Source organism: Penaeus vannamei, chromosome 17 (assembly GCF_042767895.1).
Source record: "Penaeus vannamei isolate JL-2024 chromosome 17, ASM4276789v1, whole genome shotgun sequence".
Classification (NCBI taxonomy): Eukaryota; Metazoa; Arthropoda; class Malacostraca; order Decapoda; family Penaeidae; genus Penaeus; species Penaeus vannamei.
Genome location: NC_091565.1, coordinates 42,505,277 through 42,520,276, shown reverse-complemented (window position 1 = coordinate 42,520,276; position 15,000 = coordinate 42,505,277). Strand labels below are relative to the sequence as shown.

Below are 15,000 nucleotides of genomic sequence, written 5' to 3'. Positions count from 1 at the left end.
GATGTAAGATTAAAGAAATTTAATTAGATGAATATGTATCTAAACAACGTTATTTTGTCTGTTTGGAATCGAATCTATTTGAAATAATGATAACAATAACAATAACCAAAATAATGATAGTGATAACGGTGATAAGAAGAACAGCAGCAACAAAACCAGCAACAATAACAAAAATATAATAATAATAATAGTCAATAATAAGCAACAAGAACAGCAGCAACAACAAAAACAATAAAAAAATACGATAATAATAATCAATGATAACAACACAAAAAAAAAAAAATAATAATAATAATAAAATATAATTAAAAAAGCAGTCATAATCCTTACCAGTGGATGGACTTGGTGTCGTGGGCGGGGCGGGCGTGTTGAGGGGGTCGATGGTGGTGGCTTGCTGTTGACGCCTGTTCTGTGGGCGGCCTCCTGGGCGGCGGCGACGTCCTGGCACGCGGGCGGGCGTGGTCGCTCTGGTGGGCCTGGGAGGAAAATGGTGTGTGATTAATCCAAGTGTGATTAATTTGTGTGATTAATTAGTGTGATTAATCCAAGTGTGATTAATCCAGGTGTGATTAATCCAGGTGTGATTAATTAGTGTGATTAATCCAAGTGTGATTAATCCAAGTGTGATTAATTTGTGTGATTAATTTGTGTGATTAATCCAAGTGTGATTATTCCAGGTGTGATTAATCCAGGTGTGATTAATTTGTGTGATTAATCCAAGTGTGATTAATTTGTGTGATTATTCCAGGTGTGATTAATCCAAGTGTGATTAATCCAGGTGTGATTAATTTGTGTGATTAATCCAGGTGTGATTAATTTGTGTGATTATTCCAGGTGTGATTAATCCAAGTGTGATTAATCCAGGTGTGATTAATTTGTGTGATTAATCCAGGTGTTATTAATCCGTGTGATTAATCCAAGTGTGATTAATGGGTGTAATTAATTTGTGTGGTTCATCTGTGCTATTGATTTAAATGTGAATTTCGTATCTTTATTTCGTCTGATTGTTTATGTTTACCTAAGAATACATACTGTACAGGCATGCGAACATGTACACATACATACATACATACACGTACATATACACATTCTCATATGAATATATACATACTTACAAAAAACATATACATACAAACATGCAAACATATGTAAATGCATATATAGAGCATACATATACACATGTATACAAATATACACGCATACATACACACACATACAAACACATATACTGTATACATTCATCCATTCATACCCTTCCGTACACACAGACTCACCTCCCTCCCTCCTTCCCTCCTTCCCTCCTTCCCTCCCTCCCTCCTTCCTTCCCTCCCTCCTTCCTTCCCTCCCTCCCTCCTTCCTTCCCTCCCTCCTTCCCTCCCTCCCTCCTTCCCTCCCTCCCTCCTTCCTTCCCTCCCTCCCTCCCTCCCTCCCTCCTTCCTTCCCTCTCTCCCCCATCAACAGCTCAATTCAAGTCCCCAACTCCTTCATGTCCCTTACCTGGGCGTGGTGGTGGTGGTGGTAGGGGCGGGCGTGGTCCTTGTCCGTGGGCGGTTGAGGCGCGAGGAGAGGCTGGGAGTGCGGGGCCTGTCGCTGCTGAGGGAGAGGAAGTGACGTCATTACGAATTTTCAAAATGGAGGATGGCGGGAAGACGTGGGGGTCGAGGGGGATACGAACGTAGTGTATGAGGAAATAAACACAAGCCGATGAGAAGGATAATGTTCGTACGTGCATTAGAGATAGTAAAAAAAATAATAATAATAAGATGGACAGAGAATAAATGCTAGGTCTATTGGAGGAAACGAGATTGTTTACATAAGGGAGAGGAAAATAGAGAGGATTTGAAAGTGACGGGTATAACATCAAGATTTTAGATTTAGATTTAGAAATTGTACCAAATCTGTCACCAAGTTTCAGAGGCGTCAGGCTTTGAAAGTGACGGCGAGGAAAAAATAGAATTTGAAAGTGACGGTGAGAAAAAAAAAAAAAAAATTGAAAGTGACGGTATCCCATCAAGAGCTACAAAGATTTTAGACATGAAATTGTACCAAATTGGTCACCGAGTTCCAGAGACGACAGGTTGAAGATTCTAACTGAAATTCTATAAAAAGATAAATTTCAAAGTCATGCTTTAATCAACGTTCATGCACAGCCATTAGTCACGAGAGAAAGAGAGGGGGTGGGGGTGGGGGGGGAGGGTCATGCGATTCAGGAAAATTCTGCATAGTAAAATACGATAAAGAGGGAAGGGGGGAAATACATGCTTAAGAAGAAAAATTTTGTTCATGCAATTTTAAATCGAAAATGGTATTTATGCTTATTTTGTTATACCAATTCTGGGTATGCTTTTGGGAGAGCTTTACCTTAGAAAAAATGGCAAGAATATAATGGTTTTAATATAATTTATTTCGCTTATTATATAGTTATTATGGTATACTCCCGTCGACTGACGAACCTGCAAAAGAAATCAATGATCTCAACATCCAATAAATTTATAAAAGTCGTTTATGTAAGTAAAAAAACAAACAAAAAAAAAACAGCATTTGAGGCCTTCCGCTTCGTGTCTCGAAACGGAACTCGCAAAAAACCTTCACATTCGCAAGCGGAAATGCAAAATAATAATAATAATAATAATAATAATAAAAATCCATCACCATCTGCCAAGCCAAGCCAGGTCAACCCAAGCCCAGCCAAGCCAGTCGAAAGCTTCCCCTATAAAAAAAAAAAAATCACAAGCTGCTGACTGCGGTTTCCGTGTACCTGACGCGAATTCTAGTGGATCTATCAGTGTCAGTCTGCGGTCTAGCGTCCCTGAACCGGGTTCCACCGCGAACCCTTTGGCCGGCGTCGTCGCGAGAACCTCCCTCGGCGGTTCTGAAGGGCTCGCGGGTGGTGGTGGTGGCGTCCTGGGTTCGGAAGCGCCCCCGGGTTCTGGTGCGCGTGGCGGGGGTGCTGTCTTGGGTTCTCGTGGCGGGGGTCCGTTGGCGCGTCCTCACGGGCGGCTCTTGCGGCTCTGGTTCCTGGGTCGTGGTTCGGAACCTGTCTCTCGAGCGCTGGGAGTCTGAGGCCGATGCACCGCCTCTTGTGCTGGAGGAGTTAGTGTTCCTTTGTCTAGATATTTTGTTTCCCCTTTTTTGGAACCAAGCGAGAAGGAGGAATGACGTGTACGAATCGCACGAACGGACTTTGAAATCCTGACTTGCATGAACCACAGAAATGAACCTCTCATGGGCGAAGATATAACTGTTAGATATAACTTAAGTCCTAGTTCTTCCCGTTAGGATACAAAGTCCATTCGCTCGATTCCAGGATACCCATGCCCTCTCACGATGCTACGAGTAACGTGAAAAAAAAACTATCATGTGGGAAAGCTTCTAAATACCATCCTAAACCTCTCTGAAAGGTTGGGTATGAAGTAATTCTTCTACGCGTCTGTTGTATGTTTCTGAGGGTAATTGTTTTTGCCTTGGTTGTGTAACTGCACTACTGGTTCTAATACAACTCCCCTTTGCAGTACTGTGTAGAATAAGCATTTCCACAACCAGGGAATAACGAAGAGGCTGCTGGTCTAACACTAAACGCCAGTGGATCCAGTGCTGTGTCCAATTTAAGTGACTATTGTGATTATATACTACGCTATCCTGGTATCTCTACTAACTACACTCTACCCACGCACACACCGACGCAAACACAAGGGTGGGTCCCCAGATAGCAAAGAACTGCATTCTGAGAACAGTCCTTTTTTCCACTCAATCCATCCTTTTTCCCTTTCTCTATCCTTTCGTCCTCTTCTAAGCTCATTTCCCCCAACTACCGCTTCGCTAGGACTTCATTCCCGTCCACGCATTTCCTACAGCAGCGACCGCCTGGGACCACGAACGTACCTTGGCGTCGCTTCGAGTCTTCTGGCTTCGTTGCTCTTGGTGTCGTCGGCCCCGAAGAGCGCCTTCTTGCCTGCCTCGACGAGCGGGTACTGCTCGCCGTTGCAAATGCCTCGGAAGTCGTCGTTGTCGAGACTCCAGAACATGATGCCACCGAGGTCCTGTTCGCGCACGTACTCCGCCTGAGAAAGAGAAAACGGGGAAATTCATAGAAAATGGGGAAATTCATAGAAAATGGGGCAATTCATAGAAAATGGGGAAACGCCTGCGAAAACAAAATGGGGAAATATTGATAATTTTATGAGCCTATATTTGTGTTTAATTTATTTCGTATATAGTATTTTTATTGGCAAGATTTTTAGGGACTTAATGGACTTTCAACTTCTTCCTATTAAGGAGCCAAGTCTTGCTACGAGAAAGTCATCTCTCACAAAAGCCATACTGTAACGAATACAACGAAAAAATACAACTAAAATCTCACCTTTCTGGCAACAATCTTCTCATCATCGTAGCCAACCCACTGGTCACCACTGAAGGCATAGGGACCGATGCGACGAGGGTAAGGTTTCCTCACTTCCCATCCATTTGAGGCAATATTTTCGCAAACCTGTTGATTAATCGGCCGTATTAGTATTTGGTAAATAAGTAGCGTTAATATCGCTTCGAGATGTATCACGAGAAGAAGTGATGTAGGCCAGGAAGTAGAATGAATGACTTATTTGCCGTTAATTAAACCCGATTTCGTCTTTTGGGAGGGTGAAATTCTGGATTACAGCTTATTAACACCACTAGCTGTGTTATTATGACTAATAATATCAACAGCAATGATAATAATAACCATCATAACAAGATACATTAGTAGGCCTACTACTTCTCTTACTGCTGCTGTTAATGATAACAACAACACCAACAACAGTAATCATAACACTAATAATATTGACCATAACAACAGCAACACTAAAGTCACCCCTCAAAACACACCTCATAGAAAGCCATGAACCCGTTTTCTTTGGTGTATTTCCCTTGCTCGCCCGGACCGTCAGCTGATGCCCCGAAATCGGTGAAGTTCCCATCGAGAAGCGTGTATGATCGGCCGTATGTCGGGATGCCGATGACCAGCTTCTGTCTCTCTGCGCCGAGGGAGATGTAGTAATTCACCGTCCAGTCCTGATGGAGAAAGAAATGTTAAGAATAATGGAGGGATAAAAAAAAATGGGTTCGTTATGTTATTTCGTCAGAGGTACGTTTTCTTTAGTAAGAAATTAAAGGGGAAACCACACTAAGAAAATAGCACATTATTTACAACAATAACTCGCAAAAATACCACCCACTACCATCACAACCACACAAACAACCACTCACAACCACACAAACAACCACTCACAACCATTCACAACCACATAAACAACCTCATCCACTTACCACATTCAGCTGGGCGTTCCACTCGTACTCGGAGGTGCCAGGGGCGGGGAGGAGGGCGGCGTGGTGGTTAATGGTAGGCTCGTAGGCGCTGTGGTAGTCGTAGTTGAGAATGTTGATGAAGTCCAGGTCTCTGCAATGCGGGGAGTTAACAGTTAGTTGATTTGTTGATTATTTTTTATAACAATAAAAATAATGATAACACTAATAATAAATAAATAATTAAATAAATAGACAAATAAATAATATAAAGTAAAGAAAATAGACGCATATAGGTAATATATTTTCAGAAACAAAAGGGATTTTAACTCCGTGCAAAGCATCTCTATGCCTGCTACGTCACGTTTCTGGCGAGGAGGAGCAGGTCGGCCACACACTCTCTCTTTGCACTTCGTGAGAGAAAGACTGCTTGTTTGCTTGCCTCCTTGAGAACACGCCATTTGCTTGCGTTCTAGATAGTCTTCGTCTCTTTGAGTCTTGTCTGTCTCTCTCCTTTCTTTTTTTTTTTTTTTTCATTCCCTCACTTCCTCTGTTTACCCTTTTCCTTAATTCTTTCTCCCTCCTTCCTTTTTTCCCTTCTCTATTTCCTTCTCCTTCTCCCTCCCTTTCCATTCCTTCTTTCCCCATCTCCATGCCTCTTTTCTCCCTCCCTCTCCTCCTCTTTCTCCCTCTATCCAAATCATCACAATATGTAAACTTCATATCCACTCCCTCCCCTCCACACTCCACACAATTTCATATCCACTTCTCCCCCCCCCTCCCCGACTCCACAGAACTTCATATCCACTCCCCCTCTCCCCCCCCCTCCCACACTCCACAGAACTTTATATCCATTTCTCCCCCCCCCTCCCCCACTCCACAGAACATATCCACTTCTCCCCCCCCCCCGCACCCCCTCCCTCCACAAGAGACCGAGCTGGATGTCGATACCCGCCCGGACTCCCTCAAGCTAAAAACAGCCTTCCAGCCAAGTCCAGCGTCACCGTTGCTTTTGGGAAGAGATTGTGACCATTGCGGGCGAGTGGGTGGGGAGGGGGGAGGTGGGGGAGGTCTCCGAAGGCGGGTGGGTGGTGGGAAGGAGGGGGTGAAGGGAGGAGAGAGTGTGGGTGGGAGGTGGGAGGTGGGAGGGTGGAGAGAGGGCGTGTGGGAGGGAAGGAAGGAGAGAGGGTGGGGGGGAAGGTGGGAAAGAGGGAAAGAGGGAGGGCGGGAGGAGGAGGAAAGAGAGAGGGTGGGTGGGAGGGAGAGAGACGTGTGGGAGGGAAGGAAGGAGAGAAGGTGGTGGGGAAGGTGGGAAAGAGGGAGGGCGGGAGGAGGAGGGAAGAGAGAGGGTGGGTGGGAGGTGAGAGGGAGAGAGACGTGTGGGAGGGAAGGAAGGAGAGAGAGTGAGAGAAGGGAGGAAAAGAGGGTGGGTGGGAAGGGGGGGAGGGAGGGAGGGCGTGTGGGAGGAAAGGAAGGAGTGAGGGTGGAAGGTCATAGGGGAGGGAGAGGAGGGAATGAAGGGGGAGGGGGAGAGGGAGAGATGGTAGATGGGGGAATAAGAATAAGAATAGGAAAACTGGAGGGAGGGAGGTCGAGGAAGAAGAAAGAGAGGGGGAGAGAGTAGGAGGAAGATGGCGTGTGGTCAGAGAATAGACAAAGAAGAAAATAAATATGAAGCCACGTTCTTGCAAGTTTCACCATAAATCTGCCCCGCCCACGGTCACTGTACCGTTGTCACACCTTGTTCTTAAGTATTGAAAAAGATCGTTGTGTTCTTCAGGAGGGGAAGGAAGTTGTTAAGGATGAGAACTTGCTCTAAACTATTGTTATGAGGGAAAGAGGTTGTTATAAACTACTGAAGGGGGTTGTTACGTTGTAAATGAGAATAAAAAGTTGTTATGGATGGGACGAGGTTGTTTAAAAGTGAAAAGATTTTGATATGGCAATTGTTGCATGAAGAGAAATCCGCAATTTTACCTTGAACGTCAATTTCTTGTTTTTTTTAATCAATTATCGTGAGAGACTTAAATTTTCTCTGTGTTCTGCTCTTTCCCAACGTATCGTACTTTTGTGAAGTGTGGCGTGTAAATCCCGTAGTTTTACATTGAATTAACTCGATATTTATTATTTATCTATCTATTTATCTACCTATCTATCAACATGTGTGTGCATTAAATACACATTTTACTCTCCTAAATTCTCTAAAAATGAATATTTCAAATTATTGATGCTCTTGTATGACAATTAACAAATATAATCATTATTACTATCATAAGTAAAACCAAAAGCAATTTATACAATTAATTATCAGCACAGTCTCTGCAATTCATATATAATATATAAACATATATATAAATATATACATAATCCATACAATTATCAGCCAAGTTCCTGTGAAATCAAATTGTATTTTGCAAATATTTTTCGAAATACATATATATATAGATATACGTCATCCTGAACCTTTATGACATCTGCCTGATCATTTGTAGCTGCGAGTCACTCTTATGACGAGGCATAAGACGAAACTAATATATTTCATGTCATGTTACAAGTATGACAAGTTTCGAATCACTGTCATTTTTATTCTTTGTCTCTATTTAATAGCCGGTCCGTTATCTCTCTGAAAAATGAGCTGCTATTGTTGAAACGGCTTCTGAAATGTGTAATAGATTCAGACATACGGTTAATGGGTCCGTCACTGCTTGTTTATTGTCATTTGTTCCTTGTTAAGAGTCAGATGTTTTGAACTGTTCTTGGCTTTGCAACACGGAAATACTGTGGAGGTTTTGGATACGATATTTTCAATTTCTGTTTTGTTATTTTTTCTTTCTTTCTCTTCCTTTCTCTGATTATTGTTCTTCTTCTGCTGTAGTTCGTATTCTATGGCTTTCATATCTTTTTTCGTTTTTAATTTTTTCTTTATCTTGGTTATTCTTTTCCCGTTTTCCCCTTTTCCTTCTAACTTCTCTTTATTCCTTTTTTGTCTTCCTCCTCTTCTACCTTTCTTTCCTTTTCATCTTCCATTCCATTAGTAGTCGTCCTTCTGTCTCTTAGTTTTCCTCTCCTCTTCCCTTCCTCCCTTTCCAGCTCTTCTTCCTCTCATGTCTCTTACCCCTTCCTTTTTAACTCCTTTCCCCCTTCTCTTCTTTTCTTTCCTTCCTTTCCTACTCCTTCTCTTCCCTCCCCTATTTTCCCAAACACCCTTTACCGCCCTTCTTTCCCCCACCCTTCTTCCCTTCCCTTTTCCCCCCCCCCCTCTTTTCCCCTCCATCATCATCCTCCCTCCTTCCCTTCTCCCATCCTCGCCCCTTCCCCTAAAAAAAAAAAAAAAAAAAAAAAAAAAAAAAAAAAAAAAAAATTGACCTTCCTTGACCTCTACTCACCTGGAGAGAGAAGGAACGTCGTAACCTTTATCGATGTAGTTCTGACCCGCTGGGACGGCCATGGTGAGGAGGAGCTTGCCTTTCTTGACCTTGGATCCTTCGTCTTCGAAGGCGTCGCGGAGTTCCTGAAGGAGAGAGAGAAGAAAGTTAAATAAATGGGTTGTAGAGTTACAAGATTTCGTGTGTTTTTTTCTTTCTTTCTTTCTTTCTTTCTTTCTTTCTTATTTTCGTTTTTTTTTTTTTTTTTTTTTTTTGGGGGGGGGGGGTGATGCGAAGAGAGAGAAAAGAAGGGGATGGGAAGGGAATAAGTGAAAGTTGATAAATACAAACGCGAAAATAATACGAGAAGCGAAATAATGAGATTGAATCAAATCCTGTCTTCATACAAATATATGTAAACCCACAAACACATACATAAACACACACACACATACACACACACACAAACACACACACATAAACACACAAATAAAACCACACACAAACACCCCCCCACCCCCACCCCACCCACCCAAACACACGTACTTATAGAAAACGCTCCTCCTTATCAGACCCACGACTCGTAAAAAAAAAAAGAATGATTCCCTCGCCCCTCTTCCTCGGCCCTCTCGTGGCAGGGTTTCTCGCGGTCAGAGCTGAGTGCAACCAGGCTTCGTCACGGCTCCTTTCGCAATGCAACGAGCGAGTGAAAAGCCGGGAGGGAAAAGACTCGTATGCAGTGAGACGACTTCGCTTAGTCTTGTTGGGAGAGATGTAGTCTTTGGTGTTGCAGATCGCTGAAGAATTAACTTTGACCCAAAAAAAAAAAAAAAAATGGGAATGTGGATGTTGTTTTTGTTTGTTTGCATTCTCTTACTGTGAATCTTCATTTTTGGTTGGGTTTATTGTCTTGTAAATCATAAGTATTCTTGACTAGCGCAAAAAAGAGAGAAAAAAAATCCTATAAAATATAATAACATAACGTTGCGATGTCATTTTCTTTTCAATAAGAAAGAGAGAGAGAGACACACACACACACACAGAGGGAGAGAGACAGAAACAGACAGACAGAGAGACCGAGAAAGAGAGAGGGAGAGAGAGAGACAGACAGACAGACAGAGACGGAGGCAGAGAAAGAGAGACACACACACACAGAGGGAGAGATACAGAGACAGACAGACAGACAGAGAGACAGAGAGAGAAAGAAAGAGAGAGAGAGATAAAAAAGAGAGAGAGACAGAGAGATTCATCATGCTTGCTTCAGACCTTTCCCAACATTTACCACACCGGAAAAAGAGGAGTGACATCTTTCGTAAAGTACAATCAAATCAACCGCCTCCAAACCGCTCGTAATTGCTATAATCATCCCCATCATTAGCAAGTAATTAGTCTCGATCGACTCCGGAGCCGAAAGGTAGGCAGGGCTAAAAAAAAAATACCTAATTAAGGCAGGCTGATTAACATACCCAACAAATAACCCTCTCCGGCCCGGGGTAATTACCTTCCACAGCTCGTAGAAAGTGCACCCTTTCACCTCATCTACTCGTAGAGGTAGATGGTAGAAGAAGCGGTACTGGGTCTACTTATCTACTACTACTGCTGACTGGCCGGTGGTCGATGTGGGTCCACTTTTTTTTCCTTCTTTTTCTTTAAGAACTACTTTTACGTTGTTGTGAAGCGGTGTCGGGTTCTGGTGTGTGCCATTCGAGAACTCTATATATGTATTTTTTTCAATATATATAATTCTTTGGGAAAATATACGAGAAATATAGAATCAATATATATCATTCTTCGGGAAAATAAACGAGAATTTATATATAATGTTCAATATATATCATTCTTTGGGAAAATATACAAGAACGTATATAGAATGTTCAATATATATCATACTTTGGGAAAATATACGAGAATATATATATAATGTTCAATATATATCATTCTTTGGGAAAATATACGAGAATATATATATATGATGTTCAATATATATCATTCTTTGGGAAAATATACGAGAATATATATATAATGTTCAATATATATCATTCTTTGGGAAAATATACGAGAAACTAATATATAATGTTCAATATATATCATTCTTTGGGAAAATATACGAGAAACTAATATATAATGTTCAATATATATCATACTTTGGGAAAATATACGAAAATATATATATAATGTTCAATACATATCATACTTTGGGGAAATATAGATTTACGAAAGATTAGGAAAATAGTGGATTATTTTCGCTTTACTGGAGTGTCTTATTACTCAAAGACAACAAGATTTGCTTATGTGTAACAGACGGACAAGAAACACTAAGAACAAAGAACTTTTATTCTGCGAAATATACCTGAGGGAAATTCTTGCACAAGTCAGGAAGTAAAGACGAAAAAGAAGAGATACTTTACGCCTCCAACGCGTTACTTCATCTTCAGATTAATAAGATGTTCCCCTTCTCTTCAAGAGCCACGCGGATACATAAACAATGACGATCTTAACATAAGTACATATCAGATCGGCTCTGTTATCATGCAGTTATATAAAGTATCACAATTAACATACGCAATGATAGGAATGACAATATTACTACATACCTATCAACGGTAAGTACTCTTTTTTCTTTTCTTTTTTTTCTCTCTCTCCCTCCGTCCCTTTCTCATTCCCTCCCTCTTTCCCTCCATCCCTCCATCCCTCCCTTCCTCTCTCCTTCCCTCCCTCTCTCCTTCCCTCCCTCTCTCCTTCCCTCCCTCTCTCCTTCCCTCCCTCTCTCCTTCCCTCCCTCTCTCCTTCCCTCCCTCTCTCCTTCCCTCCCTCCCTCCTTCCCTCCCTCTATTCTTCCCTCCCTCTATTCTTCCCTCCCTCTATTCTTCCCTCCCTCTATTCTTCCCTCCCTCTATTCTTCCCTCCCTCTATTCTTCCCTCCCTCACTTTCTCCTTCCCTCCATCCCTCCCTCCCTCCCTCCCTCTCTCCCTCTCCTCTCTACATACGAAGAAAAAAAAAGAACAGGTATAGGCACACAATAACAGAAAAAACACACACGCAATCACACACAGACCTAATTGCGGCAGTGAAAGTCCCAGACCAGACCAGACCGTGGACCAGGCTTAGCTTTGACATTCAGGCAAGTCATGCATCCATCACACAGACATGTCATACGGACCTATCAGTCACAGACGTCAAGCAAATCCAACTGTCAAGCGGCCGTTGCATAAAGCTCACTTTATGGAGGTCGTGTGGTTCGGCATTTTCTTTTTTTTTTGGGGGGGGGGGGCGAGGGGCGGGCGAGAATAAATAGGGTTGTTGGTGTTTATGTTTTTATTTTTATTTTAGGTACGTATTAGATATTTATATTTTTCTAATATGAGTAAAGGTCTTTTGGCATTGTTTTATGGAGACGATTGAGTAATGAAATCATCTGTCTATATGTACATGTTCTCTCTCTCTCTCTCCCTCTCTCTCCCTCTCCCTCTCTCTCTCTCTTTCCCTCTCCCTCTCTCTTTCCCTCCCTCTCCCCCTCCCCTCCCTCCCCCTCTCCCTCTCTCTCTCTCCCTCCCTCTCTCCTCTCCGCCTATCTCTCACTCTCTCTCTCTCTCTCTCTACCACCTGGCAAAATCAACTCAAGCCAAAAAAGTATTAACCAAGACAACCTCACACAGACGTATGGCATTGGCCTCCGTTCACCAGTTGATTGGAGACGAAGAGATAAAGAAATAGCCCACAGACCCCAGACAAGTTCCCGGTGAAAGGATGGACTGGTGAACGGCCGGGCGAGATGGGACGTGTTCCTAGGGATGTTCAATGAGGGAAGGAGCTCATTAGGCAAGTCACGTGGTCGGTGGACTTGTATGGGCTTCCTGGGGACACCATAAGAGCAGTTGGGGAGAGATTTCGGAGATGGTTTGGACCTTGAGAGAAGATGAAGGAAAGGTTTTCTCTTTCTTTCTTTCTCTTTCTCTTTCTCTCTCTCTCTCTCTCTCTCTCTCTCTCTCTCTCTCTCTCTCTCTCTCTCTCTCTCTCTCTCTCTCTCTGTTTTGCCTTTGGACTAAAAGTATTTACTGAACGGTGAACTATGACGAGGAAGAGCGTGGTCTTGAACAACTCAACCAACCGTGGTGATTGTTTACATTCTAGTTATCATTAAAGGTTTGCGTTCAACCAGCGCGGGAGCGAGAATCGTCCGCCCTAAAGAGGAGCTGCCTTTTAGCACACTCATAAAACGAGCATATTTTAGCATGCAAATACTCCGAGAGATGGAGTGGTTTGCATTGGGGAATTTCTCCGCGGTCGGACCAGACTTGCTCGAGGATCAACTAAAGAGAACGAATTGAGGCCAAGACACCCACAGTCGAGGATTACCTAAAGACACAGAATTGAGGCCAAAATACCCACAGTTGAGGATTACCTAAAGACACAGAATTGAGGCCAAAACACCCACAGTTGAGGATTACCTAAAGACACAGAATTGAGGCCAAAACACCCACAGTCGAGGATTACCTAAAGACAAAGAATTGAGGCCCAAACACCCACAGTCGAGGATTACTTGAAGTCAGAAGAGCGAGGCCAAAACACCTACAGTCGAGGGTTACCTAAAGACAGAGAATTGAGGCCAAAACACCCACAGTCGAGGATTACTTGAAGTCAGAGGAGTGAAGCCAAAACACCTACAGTCGAGGATTACCTAAAGAGAACGAACTGAGGCCAATGCACCCACAGTCGAGGATTACTTGAAGACAAAGAATTGAGGCCTAAACACCCACAGTCGAGGATTACTTGAAGACAAAGAATTGAGGCCCAAACACCCACAGTCGAGGATTACTTGAAGACAGAGAATTGAGGCCCAAACACCCACAGTCGAGGATTACCTAAAGACAAAGAATTGAGGCCCAAACACCCACAGTCGAGGATTACTTGAAGACAGAGAATTGAGGCCAAAACACCTACAGTCGAGGGTTACCTAAAGACAAAGAATTGAGGCCAAGACACCTACACAGGACGCCGAAAACAAGTGTCGACATCCCCGTGTTGCTATGAAGCCCAAGGGGAAAGGAAGGGGGTGAAAGTGCCGCGCTAAGACGGTCAACATTAATAAACTGGTTTGGGGGAGAAAAGGAAGATCCATATCACAGTTTTGTATCATAGTGATGTTACATTGTTGATGTTTTATTCTGTGTTGCATTGTGATTATGATGTTGCGTAATGTTTTGTTGTTGTTGCTATCTCCTTTTTTATAAGATGACTTCGTTGATTGAGGTATCTTCTTTTTATATATTAGTCCACGTTTGGAGAGAAGGAAGACAATGCTAAACGACGAATGTTAAGATCAATGAGGTGGTTGCTGGAGCGTGTACTTGACTCTGTTTACACTTTGCGCAGCAGATGATAGAGAAATCGAGCGCGAAGAACTCCCTTCCCCCCCTCCCTGCCTCCCTCCCTCCCATCTCTTCCCCCTCCTGCCTCCCTCCCTTCTCGTCCCCCTCTTACCTCCCTCCCTCCCTCCCATCTCTTCCCCCTCCTGCCTTCCTATCTCTCTCCACTCCCTCCCCCCTCCGTCCTCCCTCCCTAACCCCCTCCCATATCCTTCCCTCCCTCCCTCCTTCCTTCCCTCCCTTCCTACCTCCCCCTTCCTTCCCTCCCTACCTCCCTCCCTCCCTTCCCCCTCCCTCCACCCCTCTCGTCCCCCTCCCTCTCTCCCCCACCTCCCTCCCTCCCTCCCCCCCCGCCCGCAGCCAGTGTCTCGAGAAACCTTGATTTCTAGAGCGCCTTCCCAAGTACTTTCTATCGCGATGAGATTGTGGTGAACTGTCTCTAAAAAGCGTGGAGGGGAATCAGACGCCATTTTGGGAGGAGAGACGCCATCTAGTGAGGAAAAGATTAATGAATTGTGAGATTAAAAAAAAAGATAAGAAGATAAATCATTAATTGTGATAGGAAAAAAAATAAGTGATATTCTTTGTTTTTGTGAGAGAGTGAGGCTCGCATTTCGGATAGCATGAGGAGGCAAATAAAGGTGATGGATAATTGAGAGCAAGATGGACGGGAGAAGAGATAACGAGGAGAATGAGAGTTTAGGAATATGAGGAAGGGAGAGGGAGGAGGGAGGAGGGAGGAGGGAGGAGGGAGGAGGGAGGAGGGAGGAGGGAGAAGGGACGGGGGAGGAGGGAGAGGGAGAGGGAGGGAGGGAGAGGGAGAGGGAGAGGGAGAGGGAGAGGGAGAGGAGAGGGAGAGGGAGAGGGAGAGGGAGAGGGAGAGGGAGAGGGAGAGAGAGAGAGAGAGAGAGAGAAAGAGAAAGAAAGAAAGAGGGAGAGAGAGAGAGAGAGAGAGAGAGAGAGAGAGAGAGAGAGAGAGGGAGAGAGAGAG

At 43.6% G+C, this 15,000-nt stretch overlaps 1 protein-coding gene across 7 annotated transcripts in view; it reads right to left on the bottom strand.

The window, feature by feature from the left end:
• Cht6 (Chitinase 6) overlaps positions 1 to 15,000 on the bottom strand; it is a 64,498-nt gene that overhangs the window by 14,608 nt on the left and 34,890 nt on the right. For 4 of the 7 annotated variants that reach the window (XM_027372774.2, XM_070132333.1, XM_070132330.1 and 1 more), the window contains exons 5-12: positions 8,664 to 8,788; positions 5,302 to 5,431; positions 4,861 to 5,046; positions 4,361 to 4,486; positions 3,883 to 4,061; positions 2,759 to 3,085; positions 1,498 to 1,593; positions 331 to 476 (exon numbers count right to left, since the gene is read on the bottom strand). In XM_027372774.2, the coding sequence (XP_027228575.2) occupies positions 331 to 476; positions 1,498 to 1,593; positions 2,759 to 3,085; positions 3,883 to 4,061; positions 4,361 to 4,486; positions 4,861 to 5,046; positions 5,302 to 5,431; positions 8,664 to 8,788 (1,315 nt within the window). The remainder of the gene's footprint in view (positions 1 to 330; positions 477 to 1,497; positions 1,594 to 2,758; positions 3,086 to 3,882; positions 4,062 to 4,360; positions 4,487 to 4,860; positions 5,047 to 5,301; positions 5,432 to 8,663; positions 8,789 to 15,000) is intronic. The other 3 variants (XM_070132329.1, XM_070132331.1, XM_070132332.1) reach the window with 3 other exon arrangements.